General features: G+C 40.4%; 1 protein-coding gene across 2 annotated transcripts in view; it reads left to right on the top strand.

Annotated features, from left to right (window-relative positions):
* st6gal2a (ST6 beta-galactosamide alpha-2,6-sialyltranferase 2a) overlaps positions 1-18,024 on the top strand; it is a 51,306-nt gene that overhangs the window by 10,434 nt on the left and 22,848 nt on the right. Inside the window, exons 1-3 of one of the 2 annotated variants that reach the window (XM_044366157.1) lie at positions 1,003-1,064; positions 11,147-11,203; positions 11,286-12,369. In XM_044366157.1, coding sequence (XP_044222092.1) covers positions 11,376-12,369 — 994 coding nt within the window. In that variant the 5' untranslated portion in view covers positions 1,003-1,064; positions 11,147-11,203; positions 11,286-11,375. Of the gene's footprint in view, positions 1-1,002; positions 1,065-11,146; positions 11,204-11,285; positions 12,370-18,024 lie in introns of those variants that run through there. The other variant, XM_044366156.1, reaches the window with a different exon arrangement.

The following is an 18,024-nucleotide window of genomic DNA, read 5'->3' as shown; positions in this document are numbered from 1 at the left end:
CGGCTAAGTTTTAAAAAGGTTCATTTTACAGCAGTCCCTAAAAAGATAGTACAAAATCAATACCTGTATAAGTGCCTCAGCATTAACGACAGTCTTGTAACAGGAATTCCATTTGTGAAAAATGACTTCTAGGATTAAATTACAGTCAGCAATTTCTTTATCTGACAGAGATTTTTCAGATGAAAAGTGTGAGAAATGCAGAATTTTGATTTGCTCCAAGTCAAACTTTACTGTGTATAAACAGTGTTGATGAGATGGTTACTATCATCTGTGTGACCTCTGTCTCACACAGTGTGTGGCAGTTCATATGGTGAGATTAAATACTGATTATTGCTTCACAAGTTTATACCTTGTTGTCTTGTTTTCGGATTTATTTATGTTCTCTTCAGTGCATACAACAGATGGACAGCCAGTCCCGGTGCCAGAGGACAGTAACTGGCTGGGCATTTGGCTTTTATGGGCGGGCCCGCACCCACATTTTAGACTTTTAGGAGGACACTTACATGTTCTGTTCATGTTTTCAACAGCTGCTGTCACCATGACAACCACGACACATTGAGCTGAAAGCCACCACATAACATGGTCACTGGTTGAACCGAACCTGTTTCGGTGACCTTGTTAACTGGCAACTTTCAGCTGAATGCATTGTGGTTGCTTGTAGTGATGGCAGCTGGCTCCTCGAAGCCTTATCAATTTTACTTTAATCAGTCAATCAATCAATGTGTTTATTATCTATGCCATAATTATAAATTATGTTCAGCTAAGTTCGAATGGAATTTATTAGTTTTAAGGGAAATTTGTAAAATGAACACAGCATGAATTGGACAGGACATCCTTACTGTCAGTATCCTCACTCCTTTACTTTTGGGTTCAAGTAACCAAAACACAGGTTTGCAGGTCCTGCAACTAGAATAGGGAGTTAGCAGAGGAGGTCAGGTCTGTCGGGGCCTTCAGGGCCTTCTCTGCAGGCCCTACCATTTTTGAGAGGTGTAATTTTTAGTTCAGGTATATCTTCAATGCATTGCAGGAAGTAACGAAGGACGGATTTTGTTTTCAAGTGACTGGTGAGTCCGACTGTATTAATTATCCATAGAGTTGATTAACTGAGTTAGTGTTAAGTAGGGGTGGGACAAAAAAATCGATATTGCAACATTTCCACTTGCAATACATTATTAGATTCTGTCTGGTACTTGTGTGTGTCTGTGGGGCAGTGTCAGCACGTAGCTGTAGCCTTGCTGTTTATCACGTTAACGTTACTGTCGTCACTTGTCAGCCCTGAATATCTAATAAAGCTCTGAATACAGCACAGTTAGTTATCAGCGGGTTGTGTGCTGTTTACTGCAGAAAACAGAAAAGGAATAAATCTTTAGGTTATTAGCACGTCAACTCTCTGTTGTCTCTTATCAGACTTGCTAACACTACCAGCTGCTCTGTGAGTGGCACAAATGGAGGCTAGTTATCAGTGTTGAAATAATTTTTCTTTCTCCTTCAGTTACAGATATCGTGATATTTCATTGATTATTTCTTTGTGGTATATCATGTATCATGAATCGCTGTTGTTGTGAGTTATCTCTACTGTGGGAGGAATATCATGATAGCACTGTGAGTTCATCTGTAATTCCCACTCCTAGTGTTAAGGGTTCAGTATGCTTTAAACAAGCTCTGTTATACATAGGGCCCCAACAATACTTGAGTTTTGGGGCCGATGCCATTACTGATATTAGGGAGTAAAAATATTCTAATATCGCTATATCGGCTGATAATCTTTTATATATACATAAACACACATTTTTTGCAATGATCCCTCAAATGTGGTTATGGAACACTTGTGACAAAGATTTTGTAATGGAGGCATGGTATTTTACAGTTTAACAATAACCTTTTATTGTAAACAGTAAACTTCACTGGGAATTTAATAACAACAATAAATAAAACAAATCTATAGAACAAAAAAAAGTATATATATATATTAAAGTTGAATTTAAAAAAGGATCAAATATACATAAAATGCTGTCTGTACAACTTTAAAAAATAAAAAAATTATATCGGCACATATTGGACAACATGTATGCCGATATCGATATATTTAGGATTGGCCATTATCGGCCAATAATATCAGCTGACCGATATATCGGTCGGGCTCTAGTTGCACACCGTGTCATGCAAACATCAAACAGGGAAAACAAACAGGTTCATACTTGTCCACACACTCAAAGGTGGGGCCTTTGAAAAACCTACTCTCATAACATCCTGCCTCCCTGATCTCATTTCCTGGAATGGATTGTTTTGAATGTCTTTTTGATCTACAAGCAAATGAGGATAAGGGCGGACAGTCTCTCTTTAGAGGTATTTTATGTGTACAGCCACCATGGCTGAAATGTGATGCAAATAGATATTTGAAGAATAAGAGGAACCTTGTTCAGATTCTGCAACTTTCTCACCTCTGCACCACCTGAAGTGTATCGTCGTATTTTCAGATGCAGCACCCTCATTTCTGGTGTCAAAGGTGTGGATTAGGAGGTTTCAGATGCCATTAGGCCCTTTAGTTACCGTATGATTTGGTTGTGTTAACCCAAAAAAACAACTTAAGCCTCCACTTGAGCTCAAGCTTATAAATAAATTCTAGTCCCCAGACGTAAACGTGCAGACACCCACACAGCATCCACTGTGATTTCAAACTACACTCTGTTTCTAATTGTGTCTCCCTCATGTAATACCTGCCTGGAAAATCTGTTTTTCTCACTTTTCATACATGAAGCACACTCTGTATGCATTTATTTCGTGTCTGTTCAAAGTCCCCGGAGACTGGAACTCACAAATACATTCAGCCATCAAAAATGTCTCCTCTGACCATATAGTAAACGCTCATATCTGTGAACCCACAACTTGCCTTTTTTCTTTTTTCTTTCTTTTTTTTTTTTTTTTTAACCTCATAGTGATACTATTAGTTTGTTGCTGCTTGAACTGCTGCAAGGTGAATATTAAAAGAAAACGGCTTTATTTTTTTTAGATGGAGAACTACCTCACTCCTAAGGGCTCAATATTTTATGAGCAACAAGCCCTTTGGTCAGTGTTTTTATTCGAGAAAATGTGCACATCCAATAGCCATGCAGTGTGCCGAATAGAGAAGGACAGCATGTTCTCTTGCAGAAACAGCCTGGAGTTTTTTTTAGGTCTAAATACCTAAATTCTATTCAGCCTTCTTATAAAACTGTTATAGTTTCTTCTTTGTCTCTTGATTCCAGTCTTAAACACCACAAATTAGTCTGTATTGGCTTTATCAGACTCTACCCTCTCATTGTGAATAAGGTCTATTTTTTGCTTAGATACAGGCAAGCATATGTAACATTGAAGTTCTCTTTTTGTCAAATATCCATTTACTGTGGACTGTGTGTATTTCCTGTATAAGTTAATGTGGCCTTTACATTCTTATGCTAAAGCTAGAACCTCCACCTCCTACAGAAGCTGCTGTTAAGCTTATTTAAGAAACTTTTCAAGTTGGCTGTGATCAAAGCAATGTGGCCTCCCCACCGCGGTCCCTTAACAGGGCATAGTAAAGTGGACTGAACACTTTTCAGTGAGATGCTGTGCAGCTGTATTCCCTCGAGGGCTGTCCAAGCACTTACCTGGCAGTCACATAGTGGCTGGAGTTCAGTACAGTCACCTCCGGCAATGCCTGTACTGCAGACACACTGAGAATATTACATCTGGCAGTAGCGCGGGGGGATGAGGGGGATTTAAAAAATGCTGTAGAACAACAAAGTAATGACAGATGTATGTATTGTATGTATGTATTTGTGTGTATATGTATTGTATGTATGTACTATATGTATTTCAACAAAGAAAAAAAAGAAACTTTCCTATTTTAAAACCATTTTAAACCATTTGAATATGGATTTGAGTTTACGAGGTGCACCCGAATGAAGTTCCTTGTTTTTACAGTATACGGTCAATGCTTTAAAAAGCGACGTAGAGGCATAATTGATCTTTAAGTGTTTAAGTTTTTAAGTGGAGATAGTGCTACCGCGCCTCTCAGGAGTAGATGGCATAACGTGACTGCAGGGTAAAAGCTCAGAGGAAGCTGTTTGTGTGCGGTGGCGGGGGGAAAGAGTCACGGTGCAGTTGTGTCCGCGTCTATCTGGGTGTACATCAGAGAGAGAGAGAGCGCAAGAGCGGGGTGCGCAGCTCCAAAAACAGAAAATCAATTGGCGATTGGCCACCACAAATAAATTAACGGATGGGAAACACATGCGTAAATTTAATATTTTTTGATTAATTGAAAGTAATTGTTAGTTGCAGCCTTAATTATATTTATCAACAATTTTAGTTTCAAGCAAAGAAAAGAAAATAAATAGACATCAGCTTGCAGTTGTCATGCTGACTGACGAGACAAACATTATCTCTAGGGATGGCTCGATATCACTTTTTCATGTCCGATACTGCAACCTTGAGTATCTGCTGAGATCAATCAGATACCGTCTTTTTCCATCTCTTAAACAACTAAGCGGTTAATAATACATTTGTATGGATTCACTTTGCTTAATCTAGCCATCTAGAAAACATAATGTTCAAACTGTGAAACAAATATTCTACTCCCCTAAAGGAACAAATACACAGCCCACAACATGACTCAGTTATGCAATACTGCTGCTTCCTTTTATGTAAACTTTCTCACACAGAACTTTTAGCAGCATTTCTGATTGGTCAGCACCATTCAAACATTTAAGATGAAATTTAAAGTGCAACTTTGTGCAAAAGTTTAAATCTGAGTATTTAGAATAACAAAGGAATTATAATTCCACAGTAAATTCTGGATATAACTGAATTCGCAAAAAACAAGTTGAAATGTAAACCATAACTTAAATAACTAAAACTAAAAATAATGAATTGCAATGTAAACTAAAATATTTGGTTCAAGTTTTCCTCTTAAGAAGATAAGACATAGCAGTAGCTGCCTGGCTCATCTTTTTTACAGTCCCTATGTGACTTAAGTTTGTTCACTTTAATATGAGGGGCAGATTCTCCTTCAGAAAGATTTAGCATTTCAGCCTTCTCAGCTGTCAGCCTGCTCCTCCTTTCATCAATAATAATGGAGGCTGTGCTGAAGAGCCTCTCACTCTCCACACTTGTTGAAGGTGCACAGAGATATTTGGTTGCCGTGCCCGGGACGGAGGGCAGTATAGGTTGGTCGGTTGACTTTCCAGCACAGCAGAGGATTGTTCGAGTGCCAAATAGTTGTTTCCCTGAGGTAAGTCTGCACGCACGCGTGCACTTGTGATGGTTGACTCAGGACCAGGTTCTGCTTTGCTTTCCTCCAGGATTTCATCTAAAATGCTCTTGCTTGCATCCTCCACCCATGGAGTCTTCTTTGCTGGCTTTGAGGATGCTGATGTGGTCCTCCTCAACAATTCCATCTTCCTTACCTCTGCCATTAATGCATCCTTTGCATGTCTGGAAGTTTCTGCATTTTTAAAGTACCTGGTATGATAAAAATACGCATGTATGTAACATTTGAAATAAGCTTACCATTGATATCAAGTGGTTAATCCCATCCCATCCCAAATCCATGCATAATATGAAATACTGTCGTTAGATGTGCATAAGTAAAAATTCCACACACACACACTGACAGGTGTGGGATTTGTGTGTGTAAATCTCTCTCTCTCTGTCTCTCACACACACAGAATCATACTAAATAAAATTATCATAGAACCTACATACCTGTCTTTATATCTTGGATCCAGTAGCATTGCAACTGAGTATAATGGCTCAGATTCCACGTCTCTGAAACGTCTGTTCACAACCTCAAGGAAGGTGCCTTTCATGGTCTCAATTCCCTCGTTGGCCTTTTTTTCTCAAGTGAGAATGCGTTTAAGGACACTGACAAAGGGGATGACATCACATGCAGATGAAGAGCTTACCTCCCTTGTCAACTCCTCAAAAGAGGCTACAGCTGCAACAGTCTTTTCCAGTACCCCCCACTGGTTTACCGTCAATGTGGCTGGCAGGTTATACTCTGCTGTAAGATGCACACAGGGCCCGTTTCTGTGCAACGAGGCTCTCGATCATATAATATGTGCTGTTCCATCTCGTTCGTACATCTTGTTGCAGACGCTTGGGCGGCATATTTGGCTCCACTTGAATGTCCTCCAAGCGAGAATACGCAAGTGGTGAGTGCTTGAAGTAACCCACCGTTTTTCTGCTGATAGCCAGCACATCGCTTACCCTACACTGTGATAGCGGTCCCTTGTTCACAATAAGTCGCAGGGTATGTGCAAAGTATCCCAAACTAGGAGCTCCAAGGTGATCCATTGCTTTTATTATGTTACTAGCATTGTCTCTTAAAGGACATTCCTCTTAATTTTCCATGAATTTAACATCTCCCTTGTTGCTGTAGCGATGGACTCTCCTGTGTGTGAGCCACAAAACTGCTTAGCCTGCAGCGCTGCTTTTTGCAAAGTACAACTTGAGTCTATCCACTGTGCTGTCAGACTTAGTAATGACATTGGACACATGTCTGAGCTCCAGATGTCTGTTATGAAACTAATCATGGCAATGTTTTCCAAACATTTTGAAATTAATTTGCACACTTGCTTGTACTTATTTGGGATAGCGGTTTTGGAGATGAAATGCCAGTTTGGCAAAGTGTAGCGAGGCTCCAAATGTTCAATTAAGCGTTGAAAACCCACATTTTCAACAACAGAAAGGTGTTGGTCATCCAGCACAATGATTTCAGCGACTTTCTCCGTTATCAGCTTTGCTTTGTTGCTGTCTGAAGGGAGATTCTCATGCTTATGAATTGTTTCCAGCAATGTTTGTTGCGGCACACTTTTCTTCTTGGCACTCATTGCTTGTATAAATTCGGCATACTCCTTTCCATGATGCCTCTGCAAGTGTTCAAGTTAGTGGTGTTGAAGTTTCCAACACTGCTGTCACCCCCTCAAACATTTGCATCGCATAAATTGCACTTGGCTGTTTGGCTTTTTTCTTCCTTGAGCCTAAAATAACTCTACACAGCTGACATGATGACAGCGCTGCTGACAGCTCTCACTCATGTTCCAGCTACTGTTCATGTGACACATGCTGCTCATCTGTGTTACTCAAGACACTTCTCTCTTTACACCATGTCGCTCAAAGTTTAAGCATTTACGTGATAGTTTAGGCTAATGAATCATAGTGGCCTATACTTTTTTTTTTTTCTGATATCCGATCAAGTGATTTTGGCCACTGGATCAGTATTGGACCAATGCCGATACTGAGTGTCAGACCAGCTCATCCCCAATGATGTCTGCTTGAGGCCATAAGCTGCTAGTGTAACACTCAAATTGTTGCATTGTTGGTGAGGGGCCAGGTATTGACAAGAATGAAGAATGCGTGGAATAAAAGAGCCCATATCTCTGGTTCTGCTTCATTAATTTAGACAATGTCCAAAGTCCGACCATGTTAAAGGAGTACAATGCTAAATCGATGGATTAAATTGGAATGCATTTAAAAGCTCTTCATCCTTGTCAAGTTCAAGTTCAACTTTATTGTCATGTGTATTAAAAATACAAATAAATACTTGTGCTCTGGCTCTCTCAGCCTTTACACCAAGGACTCACCATCTCAAACACAACAAGAAGAACACTACAGACCTACATAGACTATATACACAGTGCATTCATATGCATATATTGTATACACAATATATAGTACACGATAACATTACAACAATGTGAGGTGCATATGGATGTGTCAGCTGTTCAGCAACCTGACTGCCTGTGGAAAGAAGCTGTTACTGAGGCGGATGGTGTGTGATTTGATGCTCGGCTACGTTTTTTAGATAGGAGTGAGAACAGAACATGAGCGGGGCAGCTGGTGTCCTTAATGATGTTTTGGGTTTTCCTTTTGCAGGTGCTTGTGGTGTAAATGTTATGAAGTTGTGGTAGTTCCGAGCCAATGATTTTTGCTGCTATCTTTGTAGCAGTCTGCAGTCCTGAGCAGTCAGGTTGCCAAACCACACTGTGATACAGCCTGTCAGGACACTCTCATGGTACAGTGATAAATGTTCACGAGAGTATTGGTGCTCATACCACACTTCTTGACACCTCAGAAAGTACATTCTCTGCTGTGAGGCCTCTTTATTGAGGATGCAATTGTTGTTGAGAGACCATGTGAGTTGTCTGAGGTGTGTATGAGCTCCATTAAAAGCAGCAGCTAGCTTTCATTCCTTTGTGCACGGCACTACTGTACACTGTGCGAAAGAGGCGGACCTGCCTATTAGTTGATTAGTTAGTCAGTGATAGATTAATTGTTTAAAGTAGAAGTTTGACATTTTAGGAAACACGCTGATGCCATTAGATGCCGAGCTTTTTCCTCCTGTTTCCAGTGTTTGTGCTAGGCTAAGCTAAGCTAACTTGCTGCTGAATGTAGCTTCATGTTGAATGTACAAATAAGACAGGGCTATCAGTCTGCTCATCTAGCTCTTGGCAAGAAAGTGAATGATCAGATTTTCCAAAATGTTGAACTATTCCTTTAAGTTACTTTTCAACCAAAAACGTCTTTGTTCCAGCCTCCCTATGGTGAGAATTGCAGTGTTTGGGTTTTGGTCGTCTCTGTAGACTTTAGGAAATTTTGATGAACAATTTTTCACTATTTTCTGACATTTTATGCACAAAACAAATCAATTTATTTATAGTTAAAATAAAAATAAGTTTAGCCATAATCGTCACAAAATCTGGACAAAATAATACATTTTAATTTTTTATTGACATTCATTCATTCATTCAGTTTTGACCCGACATGTCAGAGGCCTTGTGATTGGTTGGGCCTCCTGAGTCCCATTTGACCCACTTTGGCTCATCCCACTAAGGCTACATGTGAGGTGGTGGTTTATATATGTACTGAGAGGTCATCAGTTACTCTCCACACGTTTCCTCTCTGTTCACCACTCATTCACTTTCTATTTTTTTCCTCTCATGCAGGTCATAAACCACATAATTACCCCCCTGAGGACAAATGGCCTGCAAACATTTAATCAATCTCCTCCGGCCTATTACAAAGCCTCCTCTCTCCCACTATTCCCATTAGATTTAGGTTTACTGGATGTATGCTACATACTCTATTACGTTTTTATGTTCACATCGGTCTCCCACAAACTCTCATTTAGTCATTTAGCGGCCCTTTGCTGTCTGGCAGCGTCTCGTTTCCATGTTTTCCATTTTGTACTGTTTCTTTGTGTAACCCTCACAAGACTAGCTCGGTCCTCCACCCCCGCCTCTCCATCTGTGCCACGCATTTATGTTGTTTCACCGCAGTTACTCAGGCACACACCCTGATTGCTGCCAGGTGAGGCCAACTAGCTGCACACACATGCATGAACGACATTGCTCGGGGCACACATACACACACACGCACACACACGCACATTGGGCTTCTGTGGAGCAGTGGTGTATATAGATGACATTTGGTTGTTGATATCTTTGCCACTGGGCAGCTGTGTGTTGTCTTGCTTGATCTTTGTTTTTTTCTTTTTCCAGGTGTTAAATGGCATATTTTCCACTGAGTAACATTTGGCCCCAGTGTGATAGACATGTTGAAACTGCTACACAGGGGATTACTGCCTATCACCTATCCCACCTGTCTACGGCCTTAAGGCCTAACAGAGTTATCAGATTTTTGTGTGTTTGTGGAGATGTGTGCCTGCTTGCAGTTTCTCTCCAGTATTGTCTTTCTCCCATACTGTCTCTGCTCCCTCTGGCCTAATTACTTCCCGCTGTTTTCCTCCTGCTTGACCAGGGTCAGTGGATGAGCTTTGGCCTCCTGTGTGGCCCAGGGCAGGAGGCTTGGATGTCTGGGTACATGGGGAGGGGGGGGGGGGGGACCTCAGGGGCGCCTAAGATCACTTGTGCTGCACTCTGCAGGTCCTGGCAGCTACAGACAGGAAGCTGTAATTAGGACTGGAGGAGGTTTAACACTCAGGAGCTTTTTTTCCTCCTGCTTCAGTCTGCTGCTCTCCGGAGAAATGCTCTCACATTAAGAGACTAAAACTCATAATTACTTGTGGTTGAGAAGATTGGAGTCCTCTGATGTGAGACAGTTTAATGCTTCATTTACTCACCTTCATTGCTGTGTATTTCACTCTGTAAGTCATCAGTGAACTTAGCGTGTAGTACCCCAGAGTTATCAAAGCTGCAGAGAAAGTAACTCTTGTTGGTAACAATAGTGTTTTTAACTGATGTAGTTTACTAAAGCACAGAAATAAACAAATGTATCGTGTTAAAGCTTGTATGTAATGTCGATGAATCCAAGTTTTAAAAGTGTCACAACCATAGTGCATCTCAGTGAATGTTATAATGGTGACAGCAAATGGAAATCCAAACAAAATAAAAAACAGACATTATCTGTTTTTATTCAGAGAACTGATATCTGTTTCAAACCAGTGAGCAATGTCTTGATTTTTTTTTTGTTTGAGTATCCCACAAGTATGAATAGAACACTGGGTCTCCTGCAGCATTGTGTGGTGGAAGTGCCCCACCTCGTCTGAAGTAAACAGTGCCTCTTACGTCGTAAGAAAAATATTAAATTTCTATTAAATATAGTATTAGGCTTATCAAGCTTGCGGTAAAATGAGCAGTGGTGCTATATCAAGGGGCAAAGAGCACGTATTTAATGAGTGAGGCAACTATTTTCACTGTTATCCAGTAACTACTTTGGTAATGAGATGAGATGCAACCTCAGTGGGTGAATGATTGAATGACCATATCATACGTTCACTTCAAAAATGTGTCAAAGCAGCACATTGTAAATAAAGACACATTGGGAAAAGTTGTATCAGTCAAAATCAAGCGCTGAGAAAAAACTGTGAGAAACAAACTCACTGCTGCACTGCTCTGAAGATAGTTTGATAATGGTATGTTGTCGCACAATATGATTTTTTTTTTCCGGCGGTCTGTACCAAACAAGCATGTTCCCTTATGTCTGGAGAATATGATTTTCATAGGTCGAAGCATCTCTATAGCACCACAATACTCCATTAATAATGGTATGTTGTGACACAACATACCGAAATATCATTTGCATGAGTGTTTTCATGCACACATACAGTAGACTTCATATATGCATGTGCACCCTAGCCTCTACTCATTTGTACCGCTCCTCTTCTCAGGGTCCTGTTGCATCCTGGCGGTCACATGGACATGAAGAAATAGAATCGTCCATTGAGGTGAGTACGTCTCAAACATCTGCTTTACTTGTGTCTCCCCTTACATTTCTTATGTTTCATTCTGAGCTTTCTTCTTTTACAGGCCCTCCAGCTGACCTCTGGGCTAAGTCCTGGCTGTGGGGCTTTGTTGTTGGTGGGCCAGCTGAACAGGTGTGTATGTGAGTGAGAGGTAATGAAGTCCAGTATGAGGCAGTGGCGGAAGCTGGTGCTGGTGGGAATGCTGGCTTGGGTTCTCCTCTTCCTCGCCCTCCTCTCTTACTTCCTGGATGCGCGTGCGGATGAGACCTTGACCTCTGCCGGCTCTTTACTCTCCCAGCACCCTGACACCCGTCGCCTGGCCTCCATACAGGCCTCCCATCAGCAGCTTGCCATTGTGAGGTCCAGGCTTGAGCTGGCCTCCGCCTTAACCACATCCTACCCTGGAGATGAACCAGAGCCTTCCACCAACTCCCCTAACTCAGAGTTCAGCCAGGAGGTGAGCCACAGCCCTAACAGTGCACCCTATGCCATTTACGGTAGCCAGGAGGCCAGTCGCCAGGAATACCTGGACCCCCAGAGCCTGGCTGCCTGGTCCTCGTTCGGCACAGAAAATGTGGGTTCTCACTCTGACCCTGTTGTCCGGAGTCGTGAAAGAACTTCCCAGACAGAGTATCTGAACCATGTCAGCGCCACACGCAACCATGGAGGGGAGGAAGAAGAAGATGATGAGAGGGAAAACGAAGACGAAGAACAGGGAAACAGAAAGAGGACTAGAGGCAGGAGGGTCGCTGGTGACTCCTCCGATCTGGAGGATTATTACTTCTCCAAGTCAGCCTCTGTGGTGCAGCGTTTGTGGCGGGGCCGTGTGTCGGCCAACATGTTGAGCCCTCGGCTGCAGCGTGCTATGAAGGACTATGTGAACGCAAACAAACACCATGTTTCCTACAAGGGGCATCGCAGGGTTGCCCAGAGTGCCAAAGAGCTGTTGTGTCAGATAAAAGCTCAGGCCCCACTGAGGACAGTGGATGGGTCGGAGCAGCCGTTCTCCTCACTTGACTGGGCTCGTCTTGTGCCGACCCTTCCCCTGGAGCAACTGTACAGACGGCAGGACCAGAGCAGCTTCAAGACCTGTGCGGTGGTCACCTCAGCTGGTGCCATTCTGCGCTCAGGACTGGGCAAAGAGATCGGTAAGTAGAGAGGACAAAGATTTTGTGTAAGGGCAATAAGGGGACACACGGCTAGTACCTTTTTTTTTTTTTAAAAAAACCTTTTTGGTACCGACTGAGATGTCTGGCCTCTTTTGTTAAATGAAAAAAGGGGTTTGCAAAAAAAAAATTTCATACTCCAAAAGGTTTTGAAGAAAGTATTGTTTTGTATTTTCACCTAAACATTGAATCATCACTAGTCTTAAAGCCCTACAGCTGTCAGAAGAAAAGGTGTGGGAGGACACACTGGTAGTAAAGATATAAGTTGAAAGGTCAGGATCTTTGAAAATGCTGTTTGCCCACAGACCTCCCACTAAACTAAACGTCCGAATCCCAAGTGGAAACATTCATTCAACCCTACGATACTAAAGTGTTGGACATAACAAACAACACGCTCATTATTCTGGTATTTGCAGTGCCTTAGCAATTGTTGGACTGAATGTACAGCATGTGGCACTGGAGGAAACACCACTCAGTGATTAAAATCAAAAAGGTTTACTGTGTCTCCTCAGAAGCATAAATGTTTTAGCAAATTTCACAACCCTCTGCCTGTTAGATTATGATTATCTGCTGTGCAAAGTTGGGGAGTGGATCCCTGGATAGTGCAAGAGGAAAGCTGGGAATGTCCAAAATAGAACAATTTTCCAGGGAGCATCAGTTTACTTAGAAGCTGTGGCACAACATACCATTATTAATGAAGTTTTGTATGTTGTGACACTATAAGGGACGAGATTTCAAGTGGAGATTTTAGCCTGTTTGTGGCACTAAAGGAAAGGTCGAGTAGTAACCAAAATCATTAAGATTCGAAGTAAAATGGCCAACAGAACAATAGTAGCATCATATATTCTTAAATAAAAGGGCCTTGGTTTGAGACAAGCTAATATTAGAGAAAAGCATTAGTTCCCCTGTTTGCTGTTAATGTCATGTGATGTGTGGCACTGGTGAACGTTAACGCAGTCTCAGTGCTCTTCCATCTGTTTCAAACTTCCACTGGGTCAGTGGCCATAATGTTTCACTTCCCTAAAGTCTTTTATTGTGAAACATATGCAAAAAAACTTATGCAAGAAGTGTTGAGTTTCTGATGGAGCAGCTTACATCCAACAAGCGCTACAAAGCGTATGTGTATATAGTGTAACTGTACCTGTAAAGTACAGGTATAATAAGATTGTTCAGATCCGTGTTAAGATATTTACTGGAGTTAGCTAACAACTCCAGTTGAACCTAAGTGAATCAGGTTAACCATGCAAGTGACTAAGCTGTATTCATGTCAACATCAATGTATTCTATTCTTGATCTCTTATGCTTAGGGCGTGATGGCTAAGATGTTGAACTTTAAAGTGCCGCTCCACTCAAAAATGTGTTGGTTTTTTTTCTTCTTACTTGACTTCGATGTTTGAGCTTCACTGTGCAGAATGATGTACGTGCAGAATTTGACATTTAAAGGCTGTTTTCACATTCATCTGCTGAAAGTGGAAAGTTTCTCTGTGCTCATTGAAAATCAGAGTTTGAGCAGGATTTGTGACACAACTAGTCTGGAACCAGTCCTGGTCCAATATTCAGTTTACACAATTGTGATGTGGAAAACTGAAAATCTCCTGTGCACGCACATATAAGATAATTGAACTTTTTTTGTGTGGAAAAAACATATAAGACACAAATTATTATTCAAAGTAGATAATTTTATATACCTCTTACAACATGTCTGGAGGGAATCTTTAAAGGTCAACAATATCCATTTGCACTCAGTAATGATTTGCATGTGCGTAGGATTTTGCATGGCATTTACTTATTAAGTTGTCAAGCTGATTGTGAGCAGGGTTGAATGTGTGCCTAGTAGGCTATATGTCTTTGCGCTTGAGTGTGTGTGCTCTTGGTTTAGAGTCTTTGGCAGCTCTTTGGTAAGTGGGGAGAGTGTGAACTCAGGGACAGATGGCTCACTAGAAAAAAAAGCAGAACCCCCTCCGGTAACCAATCAGGCGCCTTCACATCACATATAGCCTCCTTGCATTTAATTGTGAATTCAGGTGCTCAAGAGCAAAAACTAGAATTAATATCAGGGTGGGGAGGGGGCTTCAGTTTTACAGTATGCACTATATTTCTATAACATTTCTATATGCCGACAGAATGATATAGACTCTGCCTGTCCCAGATAACAATGTCATAGAAAGACAAGAAACCCAGATGCATGCAGGTTATGCAAAGCTACATCTGCACTTGACTTGTGATCACAGTGGAATTACCGGTGGTGCTGTAAGTGAGTACGGCAGTCTTTCAACGCTAATGCCTCCATTCGCTGTTGGAAAAGTTCCCCTGCTGTAAGAGAAATCATTATGAGGTCAGATTTATTTATAAAGCTGTAGGTGCAAACAGATTTTCTGCAAACTTCCTTCACAGAAAACAACACAGACTAAAACTGCAGTCAGTAAATAAAACGAGGGGAAATGAAATATATTCACTATGTCTGAGCGTGTGGCTGTGTATTAAAATGTTTTTGGTGTTTCTGGTTTCTTTTTCAATACTGAGGTTGACTTCACTATTTTAAGTAACAAAGAAAAGAGAGGCAGTCTTCAGCTTTGAGCGCCAGGCCTCGGATTTAAACTCGGCAGGTGTTTTCTAATCTGTTGATGTGTCATCATCTTCCATGCTTGTTTTTTCTTATTTCTGTCCAGTAATGTGGCCCATATGCACATGCTCATAAATAAAGGAAGTGAGCATATCTATTCAGCATCATACTTGTTCTCAGCATACATAACGCAGTACAAATCTGTTCTGAGCCTCACATATGCCATCACTAGAAAACAGGAAGTAAGTAGTCAAAAAATTGTTATTCATGACCAGTTTTTTTTTTTTTTTTTGAGGGCGAACACATACATCTTTATGTCAAACAGCAGCAGAGTATTGGTTCAGTGTGTCATCATCATGGTATTCAGTTCTCAAAAAAAGAGATTTTGCTTGATGGGGGGACTTACTGACTTGACAGATGAGATAAATGTGTTGAAGCCGATTAATTATTGAACAGCCTCACAGTGTTTTAAACGCTTGACTTTGTTACATTAATTCTCCAGCTTAGACTCAACAGGAAATCAAACTGCATGGAACCCAATCTGTCTGCTTCTTTCTCCCCGTGCTTTCCTCACCAAAACGATGCACTGAATCAAAAAACACATTTTATAACTGCAAACTGTGAGAAATCACCTGAGATGTGAAACTCAAAGCCCTTTTCTCTGCCACTTGCAGTTTGGCTGACATTTAGATAATTGTGTTTCTCACTGGCTGCAGCATGTGAGAGCTTTGTAGCTAAGATTTCAGTTCAGTGTCAGGGTTAGTGTGATGTGCGGCTGCCATCATGTGGTCACCAGAATGAACAGCTTCCTCAGTACAGCACAGGGGGCTGAGATAATAACACATTACAGCATTATTCGATTCAGTGGAATAGCCCTGCAACAAATATTCTCTTTCTTGGGTTTGTAATGTTAACTGTTAACTCTCTCTCTCATTTTTGAGTCTGTAGTTTTTGTTGTTGAGTAAATATCACATCGAGGATCCAGCAGTCTGTTTTGTTGAATGTGTCACCGACTGCTATGCCTCTTTGTAGTATTTCTGCAAAATTTGGCTCATGATTTTAGATTTTTGTTTTTTGGAGGATCAAATATGACTTATTTGTTTTGTTGTCCTTTTGTAACTGCTATTTGATTGTATTTAATTTCTAACGTGGCGCCCCCCAGTGGTAGTTTTAAAAACAAACAAACGAAAAAAAACCCCACTGAGATTAATATATTTGAAAGCAACACATAGACTACCTTTTTTCACTGGGTTTATGCCATCAGAATAATTTGAACCATGCTATAATCACAATAAAATTCTACTTATTATGGCATTAAACATTAAACCTAAATGTAAGTTAATTTTTTTTTATTTTCTTGTTATTTTGCACGTGAATACATGAGACAAAACAGAAATAGCCCTGATGCAAATATTATCTTCATAATGGTTAATCTTATAATAATCTATCAATTTTTGTCTAGTCAATTAATCAGTTAGTTTAAAAAAGTCAGATAACAGTGGAACATCACAATATCTAAGGAGCCCAAGGTGACTTGAAATGACTTATTTTGGTCAACCAACAGTCAAAATCCCATATTCAGTTTACAATTACTACATCAAATAAACAAAACAGCAAATCATCACATTTAAAAATCTGCAGTCAGTGATTGTTTGGCATTTTGCTTGAAAAATAACCTGAACAAATAATCAAATTTCTGTCAATTTATTTTCTAGATTGATCAACTAAACATTTCATCACTCATGTAAATTATAATAGCAATATTTATTTACACAATGCTTTTCTTAAAGCCACAAGTGCTTCACAGAGAAGAGGATAAAAAAACATGTTAACATGTCAAAGATGCTACAGAACAAAACCAGAACATGTGGCAAACTGTGACACTAGCTTTCTTATAAAAAATACTTTTAGAAAGTATTCAAAAGAAGACTTGTGTGTCTGAGCACAAAAGGTTAATGTAGTAGAAATCTTTTAAAACAGTTGATTATCCTTAAAATGGTCCATAGCCAGCACAGCAGGGCCCCACACTGGGATTAGGCTGGTAATTTATTTGGAACAAGGTCTTTTTAATAGATTTTTAGAAGTGAGCAGTCATTAAAAAAATCAATTTATAGCATAACAGGGAGCCAGTGCAAAGTGGTCAATACAGAGGAAATACAGTATGTCCCAGAAATAACTGGAGCCAGGACTGGAGCCAGGAGAAGAGCTGTGATTGATATTAGAATAAAGTTAGATTTTAAAAAATGTATTCACAGATGACAAGTTATCTAATTTCTATCTTCTTTCTTTCCTTTTATGAGTTGGACAAACTGACAAACAACTGACTGGATAACCTTCTTCACTTGATCGATAAAACAGAAATTCACATTAATTATTACTGCCGTCCTGCTGAGGACATTAACTTCCTCTCTAAAGTTTTATTTGTCAGGCAAGGAAACCGACATCCGCACTTAAAGACACCTCACTCTGAAGTAACTAAATCATAACTACAGAAGCAGCTGCTGTACAAAAACTCAGTTATATTATACAAGTTTAAAGCCAACTAGCAGCTGTGTCACAATATAACAATCTAACTACGTACAGTATCTATGTTTGAGTTTGTAAATCAACATGAGGCATCTAACACGTTCTAAAGAGTGCAAATAGGCTGTGCCTCAGTGCCAGGAGTGTCGATCGAAAACTGTGAAATTTATTTATAATGTGACAAGAAGAACGTGGAAAAATACTGCATCAACAGAAGTAGCAGCGGTGAGCGGTTTAATCTCATAGACGTGGATAGATGCACACTTGAGCATTAAATTAATCAAAACCTGTATGACAGAGTGTGAATAATGGTGTTGTAATATTGTAGTGTAATCACCGTATATGTCACAAGCTTCACATACTTTACGATAGAGCTGCCTCTGAAAAATTACTGCTGATGTACGAAGCACAAACGCTTAAACCCTTAAAACCATCGAACCAGTGGATGTAATTCCCCCTCTCTCTCTTTTTCACACAGACAGTTTAAAAAAGCCAGCATTTAATTTCAGCCATTAATATAATCGCTCAACTATTTAATGTGGTGATTTGTC

The sequence above is a fragment of the Thunnus albacares genome, chromosome 11, assembly GCF_914725855.1.
Source record: "Thunnus albacares chromosome 11, fThuAlb1.1, whole genome shotgun sequence".
Classification (NCBI taxonomy): domain Eukaryota; kingdom Metazoa; phylum Chordata; class Actinopteri; order Scombriformes; family Scombridae; genus Thunnus; species Thunnus albacares.
This window is presented reverse-complemented; position numbering and strand designations above follow the sequence as displayed.